This window comes from Mus caroli, unplaced genomic scaffold (genome assembly GCF_978045245.1).
Source record: "Mus caroli unplaced genomic scaffold, Mus_caroli_1 scaffold_17, whole genome shotgun sequence".
Taxonomy (NCBI): Eukaryota; Metazoa; Chordata; class Mammalia; order Rodentia; family Muridae; genus Mus; species Mus caroli.
The window spans coordinates 87,320,532-87,340,732 of record NW_028227272.1 but is presented as its reverse complement, the minus strand read 5'-3'; the positions used below and the strand labels follow the sequence as shown (position 1 = coordinate 87,340,732).

The window sequence follows — 20,201 nt, the reverse complement described above, 5'->3', positions numbered from 1 at the left end:
CACCTAGAGATTTAAATGAACTCTCCTAGTGTAAATTAGAGGCTGTTTTTAGGCCTTTGACACACACTATGCTTTATATTTTTTATTTTGTTTTATTTTAGTATTAGGTATAATACTAACAATATAAAAATCAGGCTTATCTTGAAGGCTAACAGAGCAATGATCCAGGAAATCCTTCCTCCATGGCTATGGGAGCCATTTTTCTGACCTGATAATTCAGTGTCACCCTCATCAGATCTGAGGAATGAGCTTCCTAGCAGCAGGACATGGGACAGGATCTGTCCTACTGGGCCACTGGGGAGCTTCCCAGGAGAGGCTACACCAGTGTCTGCGCCCTTCAGAAAGCTGCATCGGGCTGCCATGCTTCTCAAAGTGTGCGGAGCTGGAAGAACATTACAGGCCCAAAGCCAAGGGTTATACCTTGAGCTACCTTAGCCTTAAAACAAAGTAATCAACAACAAAAAGAGTCAATCTATTGCCGTTATCATCAAGTGGCTTAACAGCCTTGCAACCGCATCAAAATAACTTAATGATGTCAGCTCTAGGGGGAGCTGTGACAACCGTAGAAATCTACCTGTTCCCTGCAATAGTCGAAGATCAACCCAACCGCTTCCGTCAGTCTCCTCTTTGTCTTCTGCCCACACTTGGCAACAAATACAACTCAAATTGATTCCACAGCTCTTCACAGGCATCCAGACAGACCTGTGGTTATTCGTTTACTCATAGTTTTTATTTTCATGTCCATCCACCCCTCTCCAATCCCTCTGCTAAGTCGGTTCATGCAGACCACCATAAGGTAAATAAATATACCATATGTATTTGTGTAGACAAGGCCCTCCTGGTCTATGAATATTGATTGGTACCAGCCTCTTAACCATCACTCCAAGCTGGGGAGGCTTCCAAGATGCCTTAAGAGTTTCAGGAAGCGGCTAGAGGTTAACGATGGCACTCATCCTCTCTCTGTCCCTCCTCCCTCTTTTCCCTCCTTTTCTTTTATACAGACAAACAGGGTGGAGATGTTAGATCCCAGACCAGTCACTGCTAAGGCAGTGCCAAAACGCAGCTGAGCATCCTCACTCCACTCACATAGCTGAGTGGTCTCACCCTAGGACTCCATTCTCTTGGTGACATGCATTCAGTAAGTGGGACTCTCCTTCACACTTCTCAACAAATCCTCAGGACCACACATTCCTTCCTCAAAATACAGAAGTTCCTGTGCCTCCCCCCCACCCCAAGAGCCAACCTGTACTGTGGAGTACTCATCAATCACACGGCAAGAAGCCACCATCCTCTGAATCTGTAAGGAGGGACCTCACTCTGCCATGTGGACCTGAACCCCTCTGTTCCCCTGCCGTCTGCTGTCGGTGGCATTAGTGACTCTTCCTGTAAGTCTCTTACCCAAAAAGACAGCCCTCCTCCTTGGCCTCTTTGGACCTCAAATCCAAGACTTCCACATTGGGAAAAGGAACACATATGCCCACCCACCCAATCCGTCCTTGGAGGATTGTTTTAAACAGAGGGCAGGAGGCATGCATAGGTAAGCAGTCCTAGTTCAGGTGTGGTCCTTGTCACCCAGGGTCGACCAGTCAGGGTCTCAGCTCCAGAAGGTCTTGAAAGTTACTCTGACAAGCTATCACAATGGTGTGAAACCCTTCTGGAGACACTTCCTCTTCTGGCTGGCACCTAGGCTTCAGCCTTCCCCTTTCTGCAGCAGAGATTACAGGGGAGCTTTTAATCCTTGGGGTCTATTGTTTCAACCAAAGGGAGAGACCTAATGTCTCCCCTCAGAGTATCTCCTCTCCTAGGCAACTTACAAAAGTTGCTAGCCATCCTGTCTCTCTCTCTCCCCCCACCCCCTCCACTGCTTCCTTCCCTGAGAAACTCTGCTGCCAAAAAAGTTATATTTGTTTATGTCTATACCCAGTGTGGTATCATATAATTTATATTTAACATTATATTCATATATGTTTTTATGTACACACACCACACACAATCTCATGGTGAGCGTGTCAGGGACAGAAGCTGGGTGTTACAGATGTGGAAAATCGTCCCTTGCTCCCCAGGACCACACATGAAGGTCCCTACCCACAAGCTCTCCAGCTCTGCCTGGGGCTCTAAGCGTTCATCCCTAACGGATGAATAACGTGGTGGTTAGCAGCCTGCTGACCAACACTTTCCTTCGGAAGTGCTCATCTAACACACAGAACGTTAATGAAATGTTTTCTTGGGTGAATTTGGCTTTGTTTTCTCTGATGGGTTTCCCAAGCTTTGGGTTTTTATGTGCTAAGATCAATAGATCCCTAGGGCGCTGGACAAGCCGCAAGAGGAAACAAAGACAGGAAATGAAGACAGTAGTAACTACCACAAAATGTTCCCTGGGCAGAAGCGTCGTATCCATACAACATGAAGGACCTGGCCTGCAGCTGGTGCGACATAGACAGGCAGCTGCAGGATTCTGACCTCCGTCCTATCATGGCTTGAAGACTAAGCCTCTTCAGTGACCCTTTGTGTCCAGTGGACACTCATGCTTCCTGCCCACTCTAGAAACAAAGATCAGGTGACCCACAGAGGTGGCTCATGGAAAAACAGAGTTCAAAGGACTGGAGAGATGGCTCAGCAATTAAAAGAACATTGTTGCTCCCGCAGAGGCCCAAAGTTCAGTTCCCAGTACTGATCCGATGGCCTCTTCTGGCTTCCACAATTTCCTGCACACACATGGTATGCATAAACTCACGTAGGCAAACACACATACACACACACACACCACATTAATTAATAAATAGTGTTCAAACTGTTGCAGCAATGTGCCCTGACAACACAGAGCCACAAGACTGGAAGACACTAACTCAAGCCAAGGATGAAAGCCTGCAAAGGTCACACAGCGAATGAGACCAAATCTCATCAAATGGCTCCAAAAAAGAGGCAAGTGGAGCCCTCAGGGTTACAGAGTGTTTCGGCAAGGATCTGGGTTAGGAGACTAATAAACTTAACGGAGAAAATTATAGTCAAAGAGGCAGACTTCAAGCCTACATATGTCTCCATGGGAGACATCCAAAAAAAAAAAATGTATGTTTGCAAATAGTAACCTCTTTCATCTGCTGTAGCGTTGGTTCAGTCTCTGGGAAGAGCCGAGGGACCAAGAACGGTGCGAAGACACCACAGAATGGGTGTCTCCTGTCTGATCCTGTCACTCTAATAACCGGTTAACGATCTTAACAAATCTCTATAGAAAGCACAGTATTGTTGGGGCCATGGTTTTCTTCAGAGTGTCAGCCCAGCAAATGGATCAACCCCAGACATGGCCAGAAACATGGGGGCGAGGAGAATGACCATGAGTGACAGCTGACAACCTGACGGCTCAGAAAGCCCTCCCCTCATCCTCAAGTGAGGCAACTTCTCCTAGGGAGGAGACAGAGGTGAACATCCACTCACCCTAGATGGGCACCAGCGATAGACCAAAGTACAATTTCACCAAAGCCCATTTTAGTGAGATCAAGGAGTCACGAGTGAGGGGTTTCTCACAGGGTAACCCCCAAAACAGCAGCATCGCTGTAAAGTCCTGTTCCATCACAGATGGTGACCCCATTGAAGTTACACCATGGAGTTCTGATTTTTAATTAACCCTTTCTTCTTTTATGCACCCCAAATCTCCCGGGATCATTTGCGGCTGTCGGAAAGGGACAGGAAACAATGGCTGGAGTCTTGGGGGAGTTTCCTGACTCTCCTCTCCTACATATTATACTGGTGAGTGTTTGTTAAAGGCTCTACTGCCATTATCTCAGGCCTGGCTTGCACTGTCTTGTTCTGCTCTTGTTGCTATGGCTACCGGGCAAAGTCCAAGATGGCATCTTGTTATACCCAGAAGGAAAGGTGCTCTACAACACCCGGGAAGATCAAAGCATTCTTTGTCCATCATGAGCCCTAGTGAATGCCCTGTGTGTGCCCGAGGGGACTCTTGGCATCAGGAACAGGGCAGTGGGTCTCCTCTTCATGAGGCTTATTATGGTCTCGTGAGGAGGCGAGTTCATGACAGCATCCAGACCATGGATGACGTGAATGCATCAATAAGAGCCCCACTGCGCCCCTCCCATTCGCAGATGAGAGGCTGGGCTCTCCACAGCTCTCAGAGACAAGGTCTTTAGAGATGTTATGGAGTTGGGGGTGGGGTTACTAGAGGGGAAGCTGACCTCTTCCTTCTTGGGATACCTTACTGAGCATGAGTGGAGGTTTCTTACAGGGTGACCCCCCCAAAACAGCAAGTACCCCAAAAAGAGAAAGGTGATCGGAGACACAAATGACTAAAACTCGGAAAGACACAGAGGGAAGACAGTTGTCTACAAGCCAAGGAACAAGGTCTCAGAAAGAGAGAGAGAGAGAGAGAGAGAGAGAGAGAGAGAGAGAGAGAGACTCTTCCCCACAGCTTTCAGAAGGAACCACCCTCACCAACCCTGATCTCCAGCACTCTCTTGCTCTCCTAGTCCCTGGGAACACATTCCTGTCTTCCAAAGGGTCAGCTTGCCAGGAAATCACCTGTGACATCTTCAATGACCTAAGATGTAGCAGATTGAACTACAGGGCATACCCCCCACGCAGCTTCAAGTCCTGCCTTTAGGCACGTCACTCTCAACCTTCCTAATCCTGTGTCTCTTTCATACAGTCCCTCATGATACAGTGACCCCCCCAACCATAAATTTTTTTTTTGTGATTACTTCATACATCATTTCGCTACTGTTAGGAGGCATAACATAAATATCCGAGACGCAAACCCTTTGAAAGGGTCGTTTGAACCCCCAAGGGGCGGCGTACCAAAGGGGTCAGGACCCACAGGTTGAGAAACAAGTGTCCCAGTGGCCTATGAATATGGTCTTGTTTGTAAATGGAGTCTTTGTGGATGTAATCAAGTTAAAAGGAGGCAAAACTAGATTAGAATGGATTCTAAACCCAGTGATGGGTGCCTTTATTGCAAGAAGGAAGCGACTCAGCCAGGAGACATCCTGAGAACAACACCACAGGAAAAGGGAGACAAGAGGTTGGCAGGCCATGTTAACAAGCCTGGGTTACAGAGGTGCTCCAGCACCGAGAACCAAAAGAAGCAAAGAACCTCTGGAGGGTGGGTGCCTCTTTCTTCCCAGGCTTCATTCTGGACTCTAATCTCCAGCCATGCGACACAAAAAATATCTGTTGCTTCAGCCACCTAATCTGTGGTAACTTGTCACAGCCACCTTAGCAAACTAATAGAGAAAGTCAGAAAGAAAAGCCACTCAAGGCATGCCTCTGCTGAGTCACTGCAGTTAAAGACGCTGAAGGGGGGGTGCTCACCTGTGCAGAAACCCGCTGCCGGCACTTGAGGAGAAAATGCATAAAAGATCCCAAATCCACCGGTAAATATAAGCCACAGTGCTGGTGCTCAACACGAGGACTCTGGAATTTGCCAGCATCACCCACTGAGTGTGATTTCCAGGCTCTGATTTTCTACACTTTTCTGCTTGGTCTCGTAAGGTAGACTAGAACATCTTGGGAGACTGGAGGATATTGGGAAGAATAGAATCCCCACCCAGGAGTCTGGTTGAAAACTCTCACCAGCTGAGAGTCAAGGATGCCAGCACAGTTAACATTTGCTGTGAAGTCTGTCTGTGTAGAGATAATGCCCCTTTTACAGAGAGAGACATCTTAAGGATGTTAAGATAACAATGAACCATTGAGGGCTGGAGAGATGGCTCAGTGACTAAGAACACTGGCTGCTCTCCCAGAGGACCTGGGTTCAATTCCCAGCACCCACATGGCAACTCACAACTGTCAGTAACTCCAGTTCCAGGGGATCCCACACCCTCACACAGACATATATCCAGGCAAAACACCAATGCACGTAAAATAAAAATAAATAACTCATTAAAAAGTAAAATAAATTAATGAACCATGCTTAAGGTCTAAAGCAGATATGGCCCTTCCCTGTATATCCCTCCATTCCATGCTGGAAGCCAGCCTGTTCTAGAAACTTCACAAAGAATCTCCATCTACAGTAAAAGACAGGTTTTAACCCCCTGTGGAACCCTCACGACACATGGCTTTACCAGACTGCCATCCCACCCAAGGCATCTAGAGGGCCACCCTAAAATCATAGTTTCATCCCTTGAAAAAAAGGGGGAGGAAAGGGGGAGGGCCTTCTCAGCAACCTTCGCAGACATAACTTGAAAGCTGCCAACATCCTATGTACGACTGTTGCTGTGATGAGCTGTCCCTTGAGAAGCCTACACACCCACGTGGGTGTGTACTCTCCTCTCCTTAAGCACCTCTCCACTGACCTCATATTTAAGAATTTTGTGTGTGCATTTGTCTGGGTGTATACACGTGTTCACCTGTGTGGGCACAGGAAAGCCTGGGGTTGGCATCAAGTGTCTTCTCAGTCGCTCTCCACTTTACTTCTTGAGGCTACAAGTATGCTCATCTCTTCAGCTAGCCTGGCTCATCAGCTTGCTCTGTGGAGTCTCTGTCTCTGCCTTCTCCTTGCTAAGATACCAGATGAACTACCACACCCAGCTGGCTTTTAGGTGAGCTCTGTAGATCCCAACTTTGACCTTAACATTTGCACAGCAAGCACTCTCTAACTGAGCTATCTCCCCGGCCCTAAAATTTTAGTCTGTGTGTGTGTGTGTGTGTGTGTGTGTGTGTGTGTGTGTGTGTGTGTTTGGGGGCATATGTGCCCTGGTACACCTATGGAGGTCGAAGGACAACTTGCAGAAGTCAGTTCTTTTCTTCCATCTTGTGGACCCCAGAGATTAGACTCAGATCACCAGTCTAGGCATCAAGCATCTGTACCTACACCTGAGCCCACCCCCGAGCCATTTTCCAGCCCTAAATTCTCCCTAATAAAGTTCAACTCTGCTTCTTGCTTCATCCTGAGACTCCATTCTGCACTCATGCCAAGAATCCAGCATCTGGGTTGAAGCCTCAGGATGTACCTTTCTGTTGCTGGTGATCTTACTATCCAACCACACTCCCGTGAGAGAGCAGAGAACCCACAGTAGGACAGCATCTGAGTATGGCAGGGCCTGGGCGGAGCAAAGGGTGAGGCTGGCGTGGCTCAGTCAGTATGAGGGCTTGCCTAGGCTCAGTCAGTACGAGGGCTTGCCTATCATGCACAAAGGCCTGAGTTTGCTCACCGTGGTGGTTCGGATGAGAATGGCCGTCATAGGCTCATGTATTTGAATATTTGATTCCCAGTTGGTGGAACTGTTTTGGAAGGATTCAGAGGTGTGTCACCAGCAGTAAGCTTTTGAAGTCTCCAAAGCCCGGGGCCCAGTGCAGTCTCTCCTTCTCTGCCTCCTCACATGTAGGCTATCAGCAACTGCCCCAGTACCACTCATGCCTGCATGTCACCATGCTCTCTGCCATGATGGTTATGAATTCACCCTCTGAGACTGTAAACAAGCCCTTTGCCTTGGTCATGGTGTCTTTCACCACAATATAACAATAACTAAGACAATCTCTATCACTAGATAAACCAGGCATGGCATGGTGGCAGATACCCATAATCCTGTACTGTAGAGGTAGAGAAAGGAGGGCCAGGCAAGCAGCTCAAGGTCACTTTTCCCAATGAATCGTTGAGAGGGACAACAAACTTCAGCCCAAATGCTAATTTATACCCAGGCCATCAACCCAACCGGCCCATGTGGCTAAGCGCTCTCTACGCCTCCTGGGAAGATAATCGCCGCTCTGGTTGATGCTACATCTCTAGAATAGCCAGAGCCATGCAGACATGGATGGGCCCACAGACCTGAGTCAGATTAGTAAGTAGAACGGGGACACCTGCAGAGAAAATGCAAGGTGCGCTCCTCCTCGTGGGCGCCGCTCCTCCTCGGCAGGCACAGGGCACCAGCCTGCTTAGGGATGCTGACTCATGCCATCCTTTGAAGTTCTTTGGCCCTGTGTCAACGAGCACTGAGGAAGAAGCCCTACGTGCCAATTTCCACCGTTCCTCCAAGTACTTCAAAAACATGAGGCGAGGCAGGAAGTTCAAAAGAGTGTGCCCACAACCTCACCACCTGTAATCCAGGAAATTATAGGCACTGCCTTGCACGCGGGACCCACAGGGCAGGTGCCTCTGAAAACTGCCTCCGTCCTCCCAAGGAGCCCCTGCTGAAGGTTAATAGGAACTTCCAGCTCTCCACGTGTGCCCTGTACCTCAGAACCGTCGCTCTTTCTCTCTCTCTCTTAAAAAGAAATACAGGATTTTAGCACCTGTTTGTTTCAGAAATACTTGCTAAAAACAGATCTGCCAAAAGGCCACCTCTAAAATTAGTCGTATTTCCTGCTCCGCAAAAAAAACGTAGTAAAGGGTAATTTTAGTAACTTCTTCACTCCAGGTATCTGGTGCCGCTGCACTCTGTGAGTGATGACTTGTAACTTACTAAGCAGGCAGTCCTTGTTTTCGCCCCCAAAATAGCTCTAATGACACGTATATAAGGGGCTTTTTAAATAAAAGTCAAAGGCTAGACTGAGTTCCTTGAGTCCCTTCACTGACGGTTTCATGTACCCACCTTGGCCTCTGCATCACAGGGGAGGGTGCCAGTGCTCATTGCTCTACTGAATGCTCCAGTTGGCCTTCCAAGCCCGCTGTGCCCGAGGTGGTCTTAGACCTTCCCCACTGTGCTTCTTCACTGTGTTCATAAATATTTTTAATATTATTATACTTACTGATGGAGGGCACACACGGAAGTGCACTTGTGGAAGTCTCGAGATTACAGGAGGACATGCAGGAGTTGGTGGTTTTCTTCTTCTACCCCAAGAGTACCAGGGATGAAAGTACTTGGGTCATCAGGCTTGCCGGCACCCACCTTTAACCACCGAGCCATTTCAGTTAGATTTTACTCAACAAACAGAGGCTCTCCCATCTGTAAACGCTGCTAGCCCATACTCCTGCCCAGCAACTCTGTTCTCTATGTCAAAGCCACGGGGAATTACATTTTCAAAATCTAACAGATGATATCTCCTGGTCCAAACATCACTTCAGCCATGACTGAGAACATCGTAATTAAGAACCTCACATGATTGAGTGAATATTTATTTTTATAAAGCCAGATGGGCAGAGATTGTCTTTGCTTAAAAGCCAAAGGGAAGCAAAACTTAGGTCTCAGCCCTAAGCCATCCCTTTGTGTTCAGCAGTAAGGGGGCTATCGAGATTCGGATGGCTTCCAAGCAAACGGCTTCACGGTGGCAACAGGAGCCTCTGGGTGAGACAGGACTGAGTCCTAAAGGAAAGCGGGTAAAGGAACTTGCTTGTCTTCTGGACTCAGCCTGGAATTCCTAGCAAACCCAGGAGGATTTTTATCCAAAGCGTTCTGGAAATGTGCACCTTACCAAACACACCACCAACCACCCACACGGCCTCAGACGCCTTCAATCGAGCAAGAGTCTAGATTTAACCACAAATCAACCAAAATAAAACGCATGCTTTGATAAGAGTGGCTCTGGAGCAGACGGAATGTGAGATGGTGCCCTCGTCTTCCCTTCATCCTCTGTTCCACAAACGCATTCCTCAAGATGAGCTTATTCTGGGTCCTTCTGCCCAGGTGGCTCAGGGAGGACTGAGTTCCCACCACAGGATTCATCCCTTTCTCTTAAAAGAGAAAATTGGTACCCACTAAAAAGGAGAAGAAAAGGAACTGCTTTAACTAAACCTATGCACCCTAAGAAAGTTGTGATAGGCAGGGAGGCTGGGAGCCTGGAAGCAAGCTTTCACAGAATCTGCCTTTCCTGAAGTGAAGCCCCTTGGCCTTCAGTTTAGTTTGCAAATAGCTTGAGGTAGCCTCCCCTTTTCCTCTAGCTTTGCTTTATAAAGCAAAACCCAAAAGAAAGGAGGGCCTGGGACTCAGAAACTCACCAAATGTTCTCCCTCTCCCCCTAGCCCTCTCCCCTCCCCCTCTCCTTCTCATCTCTATAATCAGCTAAAACCCACATCTATTAGTTAAGCATTAAAGGTGTAGGGTTAGGAAGATAAAAGCTATGAATAGCACCACTGTTTCTTTAAAGCTCACAGTTGAAGGAGCTAATATCCAGGTCCCTCCCTGATACTCTGTTGTCCCCAGAGAAAGGTTCCTCCTGGTTAAAGAAAAGCATAGCAGGAAAGACCAAGGTTTGCATCCCTGGCCTCTGCATTGACAACTATGGTCTTTAACTAGATCTGATCAACTGGTCCAGCGGGGGAAAAAAACCTTATATTCAACAAGCCTCCTCTCAATGCAAAGATGAACTGAGCCATCATAAAGACAGGAGGAAACGAGACCCTTCATCTAGACCCCAGTTGGGCAGAAACTCCCTGTATTTATTCCTGCTAGGCAGGAGCTAACACAGGAGTCCAGAACTGAATCAGGGCTGAACTCTGAATACCCCAGGCAGTGCAGCCAAAGACAAAAGTATTATCCCATGGGTGAAAACTGCCCTAGTGAGGAGCTGAGGTCCAGCCCAACATGGCAAGAAGCTCTAAGAAGTTCTGATCTCTTTAGAGAGGTGATGTACATAGCCAGACTGAATCCTCTAGATTTTGAGAGCAAAGTCCTTCTCCTCTCCCTGCCAGGACAGAAACGAGCTCCCTGAAATCAGTCTGCATCACTGCACCCTGACGGGACCCTCGGTGTGTTGGGCAGACAGCCCACTGCACACCAAAGAGTAAATAAACAGTCCCTTACTCCACCGAGAACAACTAGGACGGGTCTAAAGAGTTTCTCCTTTGAAGAGCTAATGTGAGTTCATACTGAAGGCTGGTTTTTTTTTTTTTCCTTGGAAATTCGGGCAAGAGACACTTTTGAAAATGACTGCTCGGTCTAACCCTGCTTACCCAGTATAAAGGGGCACCCCACTTGGAATGGCTACAGAAAAAGAAGATAAATTCTAAGGGTGATGGAACTCAGTGTTCAAATGTAGCGGTCTCCAGGACAACAGAAACCAAGAGGAAATCAAAGGTATCCAGAGGCTAGAAAATGACTAGTGTGGTGGCCCCAGACTGTCACCAGATTTCTCACAGTTCATCACTGTCACAAACCCCTAGGCTGGGCAAGGAAACCCAGAGCAGCAGGCCCCGAGGCCTTGGCCCTTGGGCTATTTGCTGCTAGGACCGGCTGAGCTCCCCTCCTCCGCCCGCGCGGACAACCCCCAGCCTGGGTGATTAGAGTATTGGGTCCCTGCAAAGATACCAGCTTGGCAGCCCAGAGCAATTCCCTGCCTGAGGCCACCCAGCCTCAAAAGTAAGTCAGCTTCTTGGGTTTCTTTTCACAAATCTAAGTTAACACCTGAGATCTGCCCGCACCCGGCCTGGCAAGAGTTCACTCTCTCTCTCACTTCTAATTAGGTCGAAGTAGTGTCCCTCCGGGTGTGGGGGAGGGGCCCCTTTCCTTTACTGTCTTCTAGAAAGATGAAAAGGTATCTGCAAACTTCTAGAGTCCAGGGCCTGTGTAGTTCTGCACCTGCCAAAAGCAGGATCATTACTCCAACAGTTGCCCCAGCTCACACGGGTGGAGAGGGGAGCTTACAGGGCCCCAACTCCCTTCCACGTCCTCGCCTGAGCCCAGGAGGGATGAAACTCTAAGCAACCTCAGACTGGCTGCCTTGCTCTCCCGCCGCACATTCCACAAGCAAAGCTGAACCCCAGCCTGGATCTAGTTCCCGCCTCTGCACTGCTCCATGCCCCTACCGCAGGACCCTCCACCACCACCTCTCCCCTCCCTTCTCTGGCGTCCGCCAGGCGGCACCCTTCCAAAACAAAACAGAAAGACAGTGCGGGGTAGCTTCGCGGGTACATCTATCTGCCCGGGTACCCCACCTCACGAACGTGAGCCCATCACCACCATCATCCATCAGTAGGTACCCGGTGGCCCACTAGGAGAGCTTGAGCGTGCGTCTAGCCACACTAGGTTGGAGAGCCAGGCTGAGTGCTCGCGGGACAGTGCTCCCGGGTCCTCCCGCCAGGCCCGCGCACCCCAGCTCACCTTTTCTCCCGTCAGCACGTGCAGCCCCTCGCGCACCTTGGCGAAGGAGCCCTCTCCCAGCTTCCTGCTGCCGATGAGGTAGTTGCCCACGCGCTTGTGGTGCTGGAAGTCCCGGAGCCGCTCGCGGGACACGCCGCTCACCCAGGCGGGCAGGAAACTTCCCTCGCAGGCCGCCGCCGGCCTGGTCGTGTCCTCCGCGCCTCCATCGCCCCCCGGTGCCGCCGGCTCGCCCAAGAGCCCGTCCCCCGCCGCTGCCGGCATCGCGCTCGCTCGGCTCCCGCGCTCGCAGCCGCCCCTCCTCCGGCTCCCGGGGCTGCCCTGGCTCCTCCTGCCGCCGCCCTGGACCCGGCCCCGCCCGGCCCGGGTCTCTGTGCTCACGCCCCCCGCGCCTCCGTGCTAGCGCCGCGCGCAGACAATAGCTGGCGACGGGGCGACCGGGGACCCGCCCCCGAGAAGTTCGTCCTCGGAGGATCGATCGCCCAGATCGCGCCCGCGGTCCCGTCTGGTGCCCCGATCGGCTGTGAGAGGGAGCAGCGGCTGCTAGTCCGAGAGGAGCACAGTCCGGTGGCGGAGTCCCCCAAGCCCGGGCGCCGCCGCCCTCTGGCCCGCCGGGTCCTCAGCGGTGCTCCCCGGGGCCGCTCCCGCCGGAGAGGAGCGCGCGGCGGGCTGCAGGCGCCCTCTGGAAGGCAGCAGAAGAAAGCCCCATTCAGTTTGAATTTGCAGAAATTTAATCCGCTCGCGGCGGCGGGGACAGAAGCGAGCTCCACTCCGCAGCTTGAGCACTTTCAAATCCCTCGTAGCCCCTCCTTCCTTGCCCGCGCGCAACAGCCGAACTCGACCCTCGCTGGAGAGGGGAGGGGAAGGGAGCGGCGGAGTGGGCGGCGAAGCCACCTGAGCGCCAGACAGGGGGACCCCGCGCGGCCGCGTAGACGCGCGCTCCCGGGCCGCCCAAGACCTGCTGCCTCCCGGGGTGCGGATCGCGCAGGTTCTGAGCTTGAGCTTTCTGGCCCTTTCGAGAGTGAATGTCCTCACCAACAGCACCCACCATAGGCAGGGGAAAGAGAAAGAGAAGCTTTGGACTGTAGCAGAGTTGGATACCCAACCCAGAACCTGGCACACAGTAGGGACTATGGAAGATGGGTGGGTGGGTACCTAGCAGGCTATGTGTCGGGGCTCGCACACATACTCGATTGCTGTTGTCCGTGGAGAAGCAGCCGCCACAGCTAACAGTAGTGGCGGCAGCTTAGGAACCAGGGCGTTTGCTGCTTGTGCGCGTTCGTTTGCCCCCTCTCTGCTTTCCTTAGAGATGATGTATTGCAGGGTGAGCCGGACCGGACCGGACCGGAGCCTCACTGCTCCTGAATGCTTTTGCTCTGCGGGCTCTGTGAGTGCACTGATCTCACCTAAACAATAAACATAAACAGCCTGAGACACCTACCCAGTATCTCCAGGATCCCCAATATATTCCTGAAGCGAAATTAGAGACACACACACAAAAGGATGCGGAGAGGGCTTTCCAAAATGCGACCTGTTGAGGTGCCCGCGTCTAATGCAAATTTAACCTCTGATCACACATCATCTGAGCTCAAAGGGAGGATTCGGTCCTAACAAAGTTCATTTCATTGTTTACCCCGCAGTAAACAGTTATGACATCATCGATCTACATTTATGCTCTGAGGTGGGGGAGGGGATACAGCTGTCACCCATCCAGTCTTGGGGCGGGGAAGATCCCTTTCCTGGCCTATCTAGAAAGTAACCCCCCAAAATGACCGTTTGTTCAAGTTCAGGCATCTGTTGGTTTGAACCACGCATAAGCCTTGAGTCTCCCTCCACCCTTGCTATTATGACCGAGTCTAGTCTTGTCTTGGGCTGGGGTCTCATTGCTCTGGACTTCCTACGTTAAAGACAAGCTTTCCACCGCTTTCTTGCTGTACTTAAGGGACGCCTTAGCTCCTACAGTTCCTGCAGGGCTCATCCAAACATTTTCACGTTTCTAATTCAATAATTGAATTTTTAAAAGGCACCAAGTGGAGAGAGGGAGAAGATGCTAGGTTCAAAGTGTGGGGAGAATAAAGCCCATTTTGGGGGTGAAGCCATTTCCTTCAGGAAAGGATTTAAAGTTTCCCAATATTGCATTAATTAAATTTTAGGAAATTAGCTCTTTGTGAAAATTTAGAGATTCATTTGTTGCAATTTAAGGCAAATCCCAGAGAGTACTCATCGTTTAAGGGGGAGGAGGGGGAGGGTGGGGGGAGGGCAGGGGATGGTGCTTCATAAGTGGTGGAAGTCACTTATGATGAAATAGTGACTTTCTTTCCTCTTAATGTTTTGATTATACCCTCCCAGTGTAGAGGTCAGGAAATGGGTGAAGAAGAGAGAAAACACAGGCCCCTTAAATCTTCAAGCCTCCTGCTGCCTGGGTCTGGTCCAAGTGCACTGCTGATTCTAATGGCTGGGATGAATGCCAAAGGGAAAGAGAAGTTCAAATCCCACCCCTGCCTGAGCTTAGTAATTGGTTTTTGAACTACAGTTTCTACTGTCTAAAGTGGCCTTGCTCAAAAAGGCCAGAGCTTCATTTCATAAGACGGATAAGCACACGAGATACTGTATCCCTCTCCCAGGAGGAATTCTAGAAATACAGGGCAGAGGACCAGTCACCTGCCATTGAAGAGCCTCTACTAACCCCCAACCCACCCCCTGCAAGCTTGTAGGGTTCCTCTAGGCGTTACAGATTATCTGTCTTTGGAATAGAGAGAGGGCTCAATGGTTAAGAACATACACAGCTCTTCCAGAGGACCAGAGTTCAGTTCCCAGCATTTATATTAATTTGATTGCAATGGCCTATAACTCCAGTCTCAGGGGATCAAAGGCTCTTTTCTAGTCTCCAAAGGCACCTGCACTCAGATGCACATCACATCACACACACACACACACACACACACACAGAGAGAGAGAGAGACAGAGACAGAGACAGAGACAGAATTTCCAACTGCTGCTTCTGCCTGGTTTTCACCCAACATAGGTGGTCCATTAGGAGAAGCCCTTCCCAACCAACGAGCTGCCGTAGATGATGGACCCTCGGTTCTTCTCAGGGCATCCCACTCAGCTTCGTATCTGCCTTCTATCCTCCACGTTGCTTACTGGATGTCTTTCTTTTTAGACTCAGTGGACAGGGGCTGTGCCTGTTTGGTTTACATTTTGCCCTTAGGTACCCAGCATAGTGTCTGAGCTGCAGACCCATCTAAAGAATATTTGTTGACTGAGTGCAAAAAAGCAATCAGTCCCAGAGTGTCCAGTGACAGTCTCTTGCTTGAGGACAGCAAGACCCCCATCTGCCCTCAGTTCGATGTTACAAATGACTTTCTAAAGTTACTGCTACAGTGTTGCCTTTGGGGACTCAGCCGATTTAATCATTTATCAAAGAGAGGCCATTCTCAAACCTGGTGGAGTTAACCCTTTCAAAATATCGTCATTCATTACCAGAGGCCAGGTAAGCCCCGGGGAAGCTGGCTCAGTTGACTTGTGCCAGCCGCTTCCTTCTTGCTCTTCCTTCTCTCCTGTTCCTCCTTCCATATGGTTGAGACACTGTTGGTGTGCTCCCACAGTATGCCCAGCTACAAGACCCAGCTGGAAGCAGTCAAAGACAATTAGAAATAATCAGTCTGGCACTGCCAAGAGATGAGAGTTGGCTGGAACGGGTTAGGCTGGCAGGAGTGGCACGGTAGCCTGAGAAGAGAGAGCAGAGCAAAGGCAGAAGGCAGGAGGAATGATGCCTGAGAGACGACCTGAGAAATCTATGTGTTTGTTCTCCACAAGCAAAACAAACCAACCGGCGAATAGCAGACTGGATTTGAAACGTGTCCCCAGAGTTCATGGCCACTGTGATTCCTGTCACACAGCCAGCTGTGGACTGTGCTCAGTGCAAAGGCTGAGGACTAGGGGTTCCTCAGTCATAATGGCAGATGCATGGGCAGCCTAGCTTCACCAATACTGCAACAACAGTGACTGCCCAATAGGGAACAGTGTCACCACACCTCTGTGCCTCAGTTTTCTTACCACTCAAAGTAGTGCTTCGCTCAGTCCCTGATATATTATAAACTTGTCTATTTTTGCTCGCACTTTCATTGGTCTTAGTGACTTTTCTACTGCTGTGAGGAGACACCATGACTAAGACACCTTATAAAAGAAAGCATTTAGTTTGGGGTCTGTGGTTCCTGCGGATAGTGGGATCTATGACCGGGCTGATAGGAGGCATGGCAGCGAGCAGGCGGGCTTGGCTCTGTAGCAGTAGCTAAGAGCTTAAGTGTGAGATAATAACCTCAAGGCAGAGAGAGGCAAACACGGAATGGCATGGGCTTTTAAAATCTCAGCGACCCTCCTCCTCCAACAAGGCCACACCTCCTAATCCTCCCCAAACAGCTCCACCCACTGCAGAACAAACATTCAGATAAATGAGCCAATGGGAGCCAGTCTCAGAGAAGTCAACCCAAAATGTCCCAAAGCCCACACGTGCCTCTCTTAGATATCATGAGTCTCAGGTCTGACCTCCAGATTGGACCTCTTCCCTCATTCCAAGTCTCATGGGCTGACTTCATTTCAGCAAGCCATCTGATGAGACCTCAGACCTCATCTGGGGCTACCACCCACACCTCTCCGTTCTCTTTTCTTGGGCTTCACTCAAGTTCACCCAAATATCAAGCAGTCACCCTTTGCTTCTTCACCTCCTTAACCCTTGTAGCTATCTATTCTATCAGACAAACCACGCCCATCTGTGGCCACCTGCGGCTCTCCTGTCACCTCATTCCAACCACCATCATCTCACCTAACTGGAGTCCCTTGCTTTTATGCCAAGCCAAAACCACCTCGCTCTCTCGCTCTCCAATCTGTAACTCCAGTTTCAGGGTATCTGATGCCCCCTTCTGGCCTCCTTGGGCACTGCACACATGTGGTCCACACACAAACAGGCACACATACAGATGTGTCCCCACACCTGTGTTCCTGGCTCATTGCAGGTGCTCAGCCTGGGACATCGTCTTAACTCTTATCTGTGGGGGAGGTGAGGGTGGTTCTGGGCTCTAGGGTGTGTGACAACTTCAATGTGATGGGAGGTGGGCCACCCACCTAGTGCCAACGCTAGTGCCAACCCCCCACAACTACCTCCCAGCGTCCTCCACAATGGCATTCTGAGTGAAACGATACATTCTTTCACACAAGATGCCGATCGTTGCCCCTCTAGGAATGTACTCTCAACACGGTTGTGCCTGCTGAGGTCCACAGGAGCCAAGGGATGTACTGTTGCGAGAACAATTATCCTCCACCTCCACCATCAGGGAACACAGGATTTTCAGATGATTCTGAGTCCCAGATGGAGACGCTGAGGAGGGATGACATTTGAAACATTCCACAGGGAAGACGCCGTCCTGCACAGTCCCCTTGCACATGTTTGTCTGGTGGAAGTGGTGTCCCATCTCACATCAAAACCGATGTCACCTCTGTGGCTTTACAAGGACCTAAGATCTCCACCTCACCACCAGGTACCACACTCTTCCCATACCTCATATAACCTCTTTAACCCCCTATAGGCACAGAAGCCCCCTGCCCAGTGTTCTCCCTGAATTTCCTGTTCCTTAGAATATCTATACACACACACACACACACACACACACACACACACACACAGAGAGAGAGAGAGAGAGAGAGAACTCTACCCCCCACAGAGCTGACTCTCATCATCTTGTCTTGATTCAAATGTCACTATCTTGTGCCTTTTCTGTGACTTTTTCCATAGTATAAACGGATCCACCTCCCTGTGACCCACCTCCTTAATCTTCCCCCTTCTTCTTCTTCTTCTTCTTCTTCTTCTTCTTCTTCTTCTTCTTCTTCTTCTTCTTCTTCTTCTTTGTAGTATTTATTGCTGACTGAGAAATTACATGGTTTCCTTGTTATTTTGCTTATTGTTTGTATTTCTTCCAGGAACTACAGCCCCAGGAGAGCTGGGATTTTAGTTAGGTGAGCTGTGCATAGAGGCTGACTCCTGGAAGGAAAGCAATACAAATTTGTGGTGGTTGGATGATTTTATTGTATTTTTTTCAAGACAGGGTCTCCTTGACCCTGCATCCTTGGCTGTGCTAGAATGCACACTGTACACCAGGCTGACCTCAAAGGTTGGATGAACTTTTAACTCACCATAATAAACAAAAGGAGAAAAAGAGTAACTGCAGGAAAATTGTGTCCTGCTGGAGATTATATGCACCCCAAAGGCACATTGGAATAAAATAAGTATCTTTGCTACAGAGATAAACCTCTGTGATAAGCTGCTTGTGTGTGTTATGGGAAAGGTTACCATCAATACTAAGCTTATTGACCATGCCTAGCTGAACGCTGCCACTGTCCATTTCTGGACGTAACCTGCAGTAGCGAGGGAGTTACAGAGTGAGCACGCGATGAGCAACCCTGTGTGGTTGCGAATGGAGACACAGAGATGTTAAGAGAAAAGACACCTTGGCATTGAGTCAATGGCCTAAGCCCAAACTGATGGCAGAGGGCTGCCTAGAGCAGGTAGGTGGACTGACAAGGACCAGAAGAGGTGGGCGCCCCCTGCTGGCGGACTCTGTTTTCCCTGCACGTCCTAACAAGGGACCACAAAGTAATTTCTCATCTCTGAGAGTCAGCTTTCTTCATCTGGAAAAGGAAGAATAATTTTTTGTGTGTTTTGTTGTTCTTAGCACAACTATACTACATCATAGTAGTTAAAGATATAGTTCATAAAATGACAAATTACAATTAAGAGTGAATGCTTTTAAAGACATGGCTGTCTAACTCCTCTTCGATGGGAGTGTCCCGGAAGCATCCTGGAGTAGACAACTTCATGCCTTGTGCTCACTGCTGCAGCCCACCCACAAGCCTATGTTCCTGCCTCTGTGACCCTGAACTTCTGGTGTGTCTCTTTTGAGGCCTTTATTACTGCCAATGAACCGCTATGTAGAAAGATTGAAGATGATAGATTAAATCACTAAACAGGTCAATTAATAGATAAACTAGACGAACAAAAATTATGCGAAAATAGTAGGCAGATGAATGAAAGATAAATTAATAGATGGCAGATAAATAGACGCATTGATAATAATAATGAGGATGACACGATGTTTAGATAAAACTTAACTGGACAATACATAGCTACAGAAAGAGGCAGATAGCTGAGGTGGGTGTGAAGCACACACCTATAATTCAAGTTAAGGCTAGGAGTTCAAGTCCAACCTAGGTTTCATAGTGGGTACCAGACAAACCTGAGCTACCTGTGTGAAACTATGTCTCAAAAAAAAAAAAAGATAGATAAGAGGTAGTTAAAGGATGACTAATAGATGGCAGGCAAATAGATATGAGTAGATCAATAAACTCTAGATAAATAGATGATGGATAGATAACAGTTTTTAAAATGGCACCTAGATAGACGCTTAGTAGAAAAATTAAACAACAGGTAGCCATATGATAGATTGATTCATCAGCAAAGGGCAAGGTGAGGAGAAGGATTCTGTCTACAGGAGAGAGATGAGACATACTGGGAGACTCCGCCCAGGGAGACTCCACCCACTAAGGTTCCTTAGCTGACCTCCGGGCTTCCACCAGAAGCAGCTACAATGCACTCACTGTCTTCTTGTGACTTATACCTTTGCACAGCGTGTGTTTTCCTTCCATCAGAGCGTCATCGGTAGTCCCTCCTACTCACAACCACCGATGTGAGCTAAGGTGTGACCTGATGCAGTCATAGTGGAATTAAGACGTCCTGGATGTCTTACACAGCTGCCTCAGCCCCTGAGGCAATGAGGAACCATGGAACTGGGAATCCACTCTACTTCTGTCTGCCTTCCTGTGTGACAATGAACTAGCTCAGTGCTGACTTCCTAGACCTGCAGCGGGAGACATCACTGCAGCATTGGGCTGCTTGATACTTGCGGGACCTATTCTTGTTTGTCAACTTGAATACATCTACAGGTAGCTAAAAGTCAAGAGGCTATGGACACCTGTGAGAGATTTTTGTAATTAAATTAGTTGACGTGTGAGAACCCACTTTTAATCTGGATCTTCTTTTCTTCTTCTTCTTCTTCTTCTTCTTCTTCTTCTTCTTCTTCTTCTTCTTCTTCTTCTTCTTCTTCTTCTTCTTCTCCTTCTCCTTCTCCTCCTCCTCCTCCTCCTCCTCCTCCTCCTCCTCCTCCTCCTCCT

General features: G+C 49.3%; 1 protein-coding gene across 1 annotated transcript in view; it reads right to left on the bottom strand.

Moving 5' to 3' along the window:
* The window catches only part of Hunk (hormonally up-regulated Neu-associated kinase), a 112,659-nt gene extending 99,725 nt beyond the window's left edge, over positions 1–12,934 (bottom strand). Inside the window, exon 1 of the mRNA XM_021184998.3 lies at positions 11,982–12,934. Within this exon, the coding sequence (XP_021040657.1) occupies positions 11,982–12,242 (261 nt within the window). The 5' untranslated portion in view covers positions 12,243–12,934. The remainder of the gene's footprint in view (positions 1–11,981) is intronic.
* Positions 12,935–20,201: the final 7,267 nt, after the last annotated feature.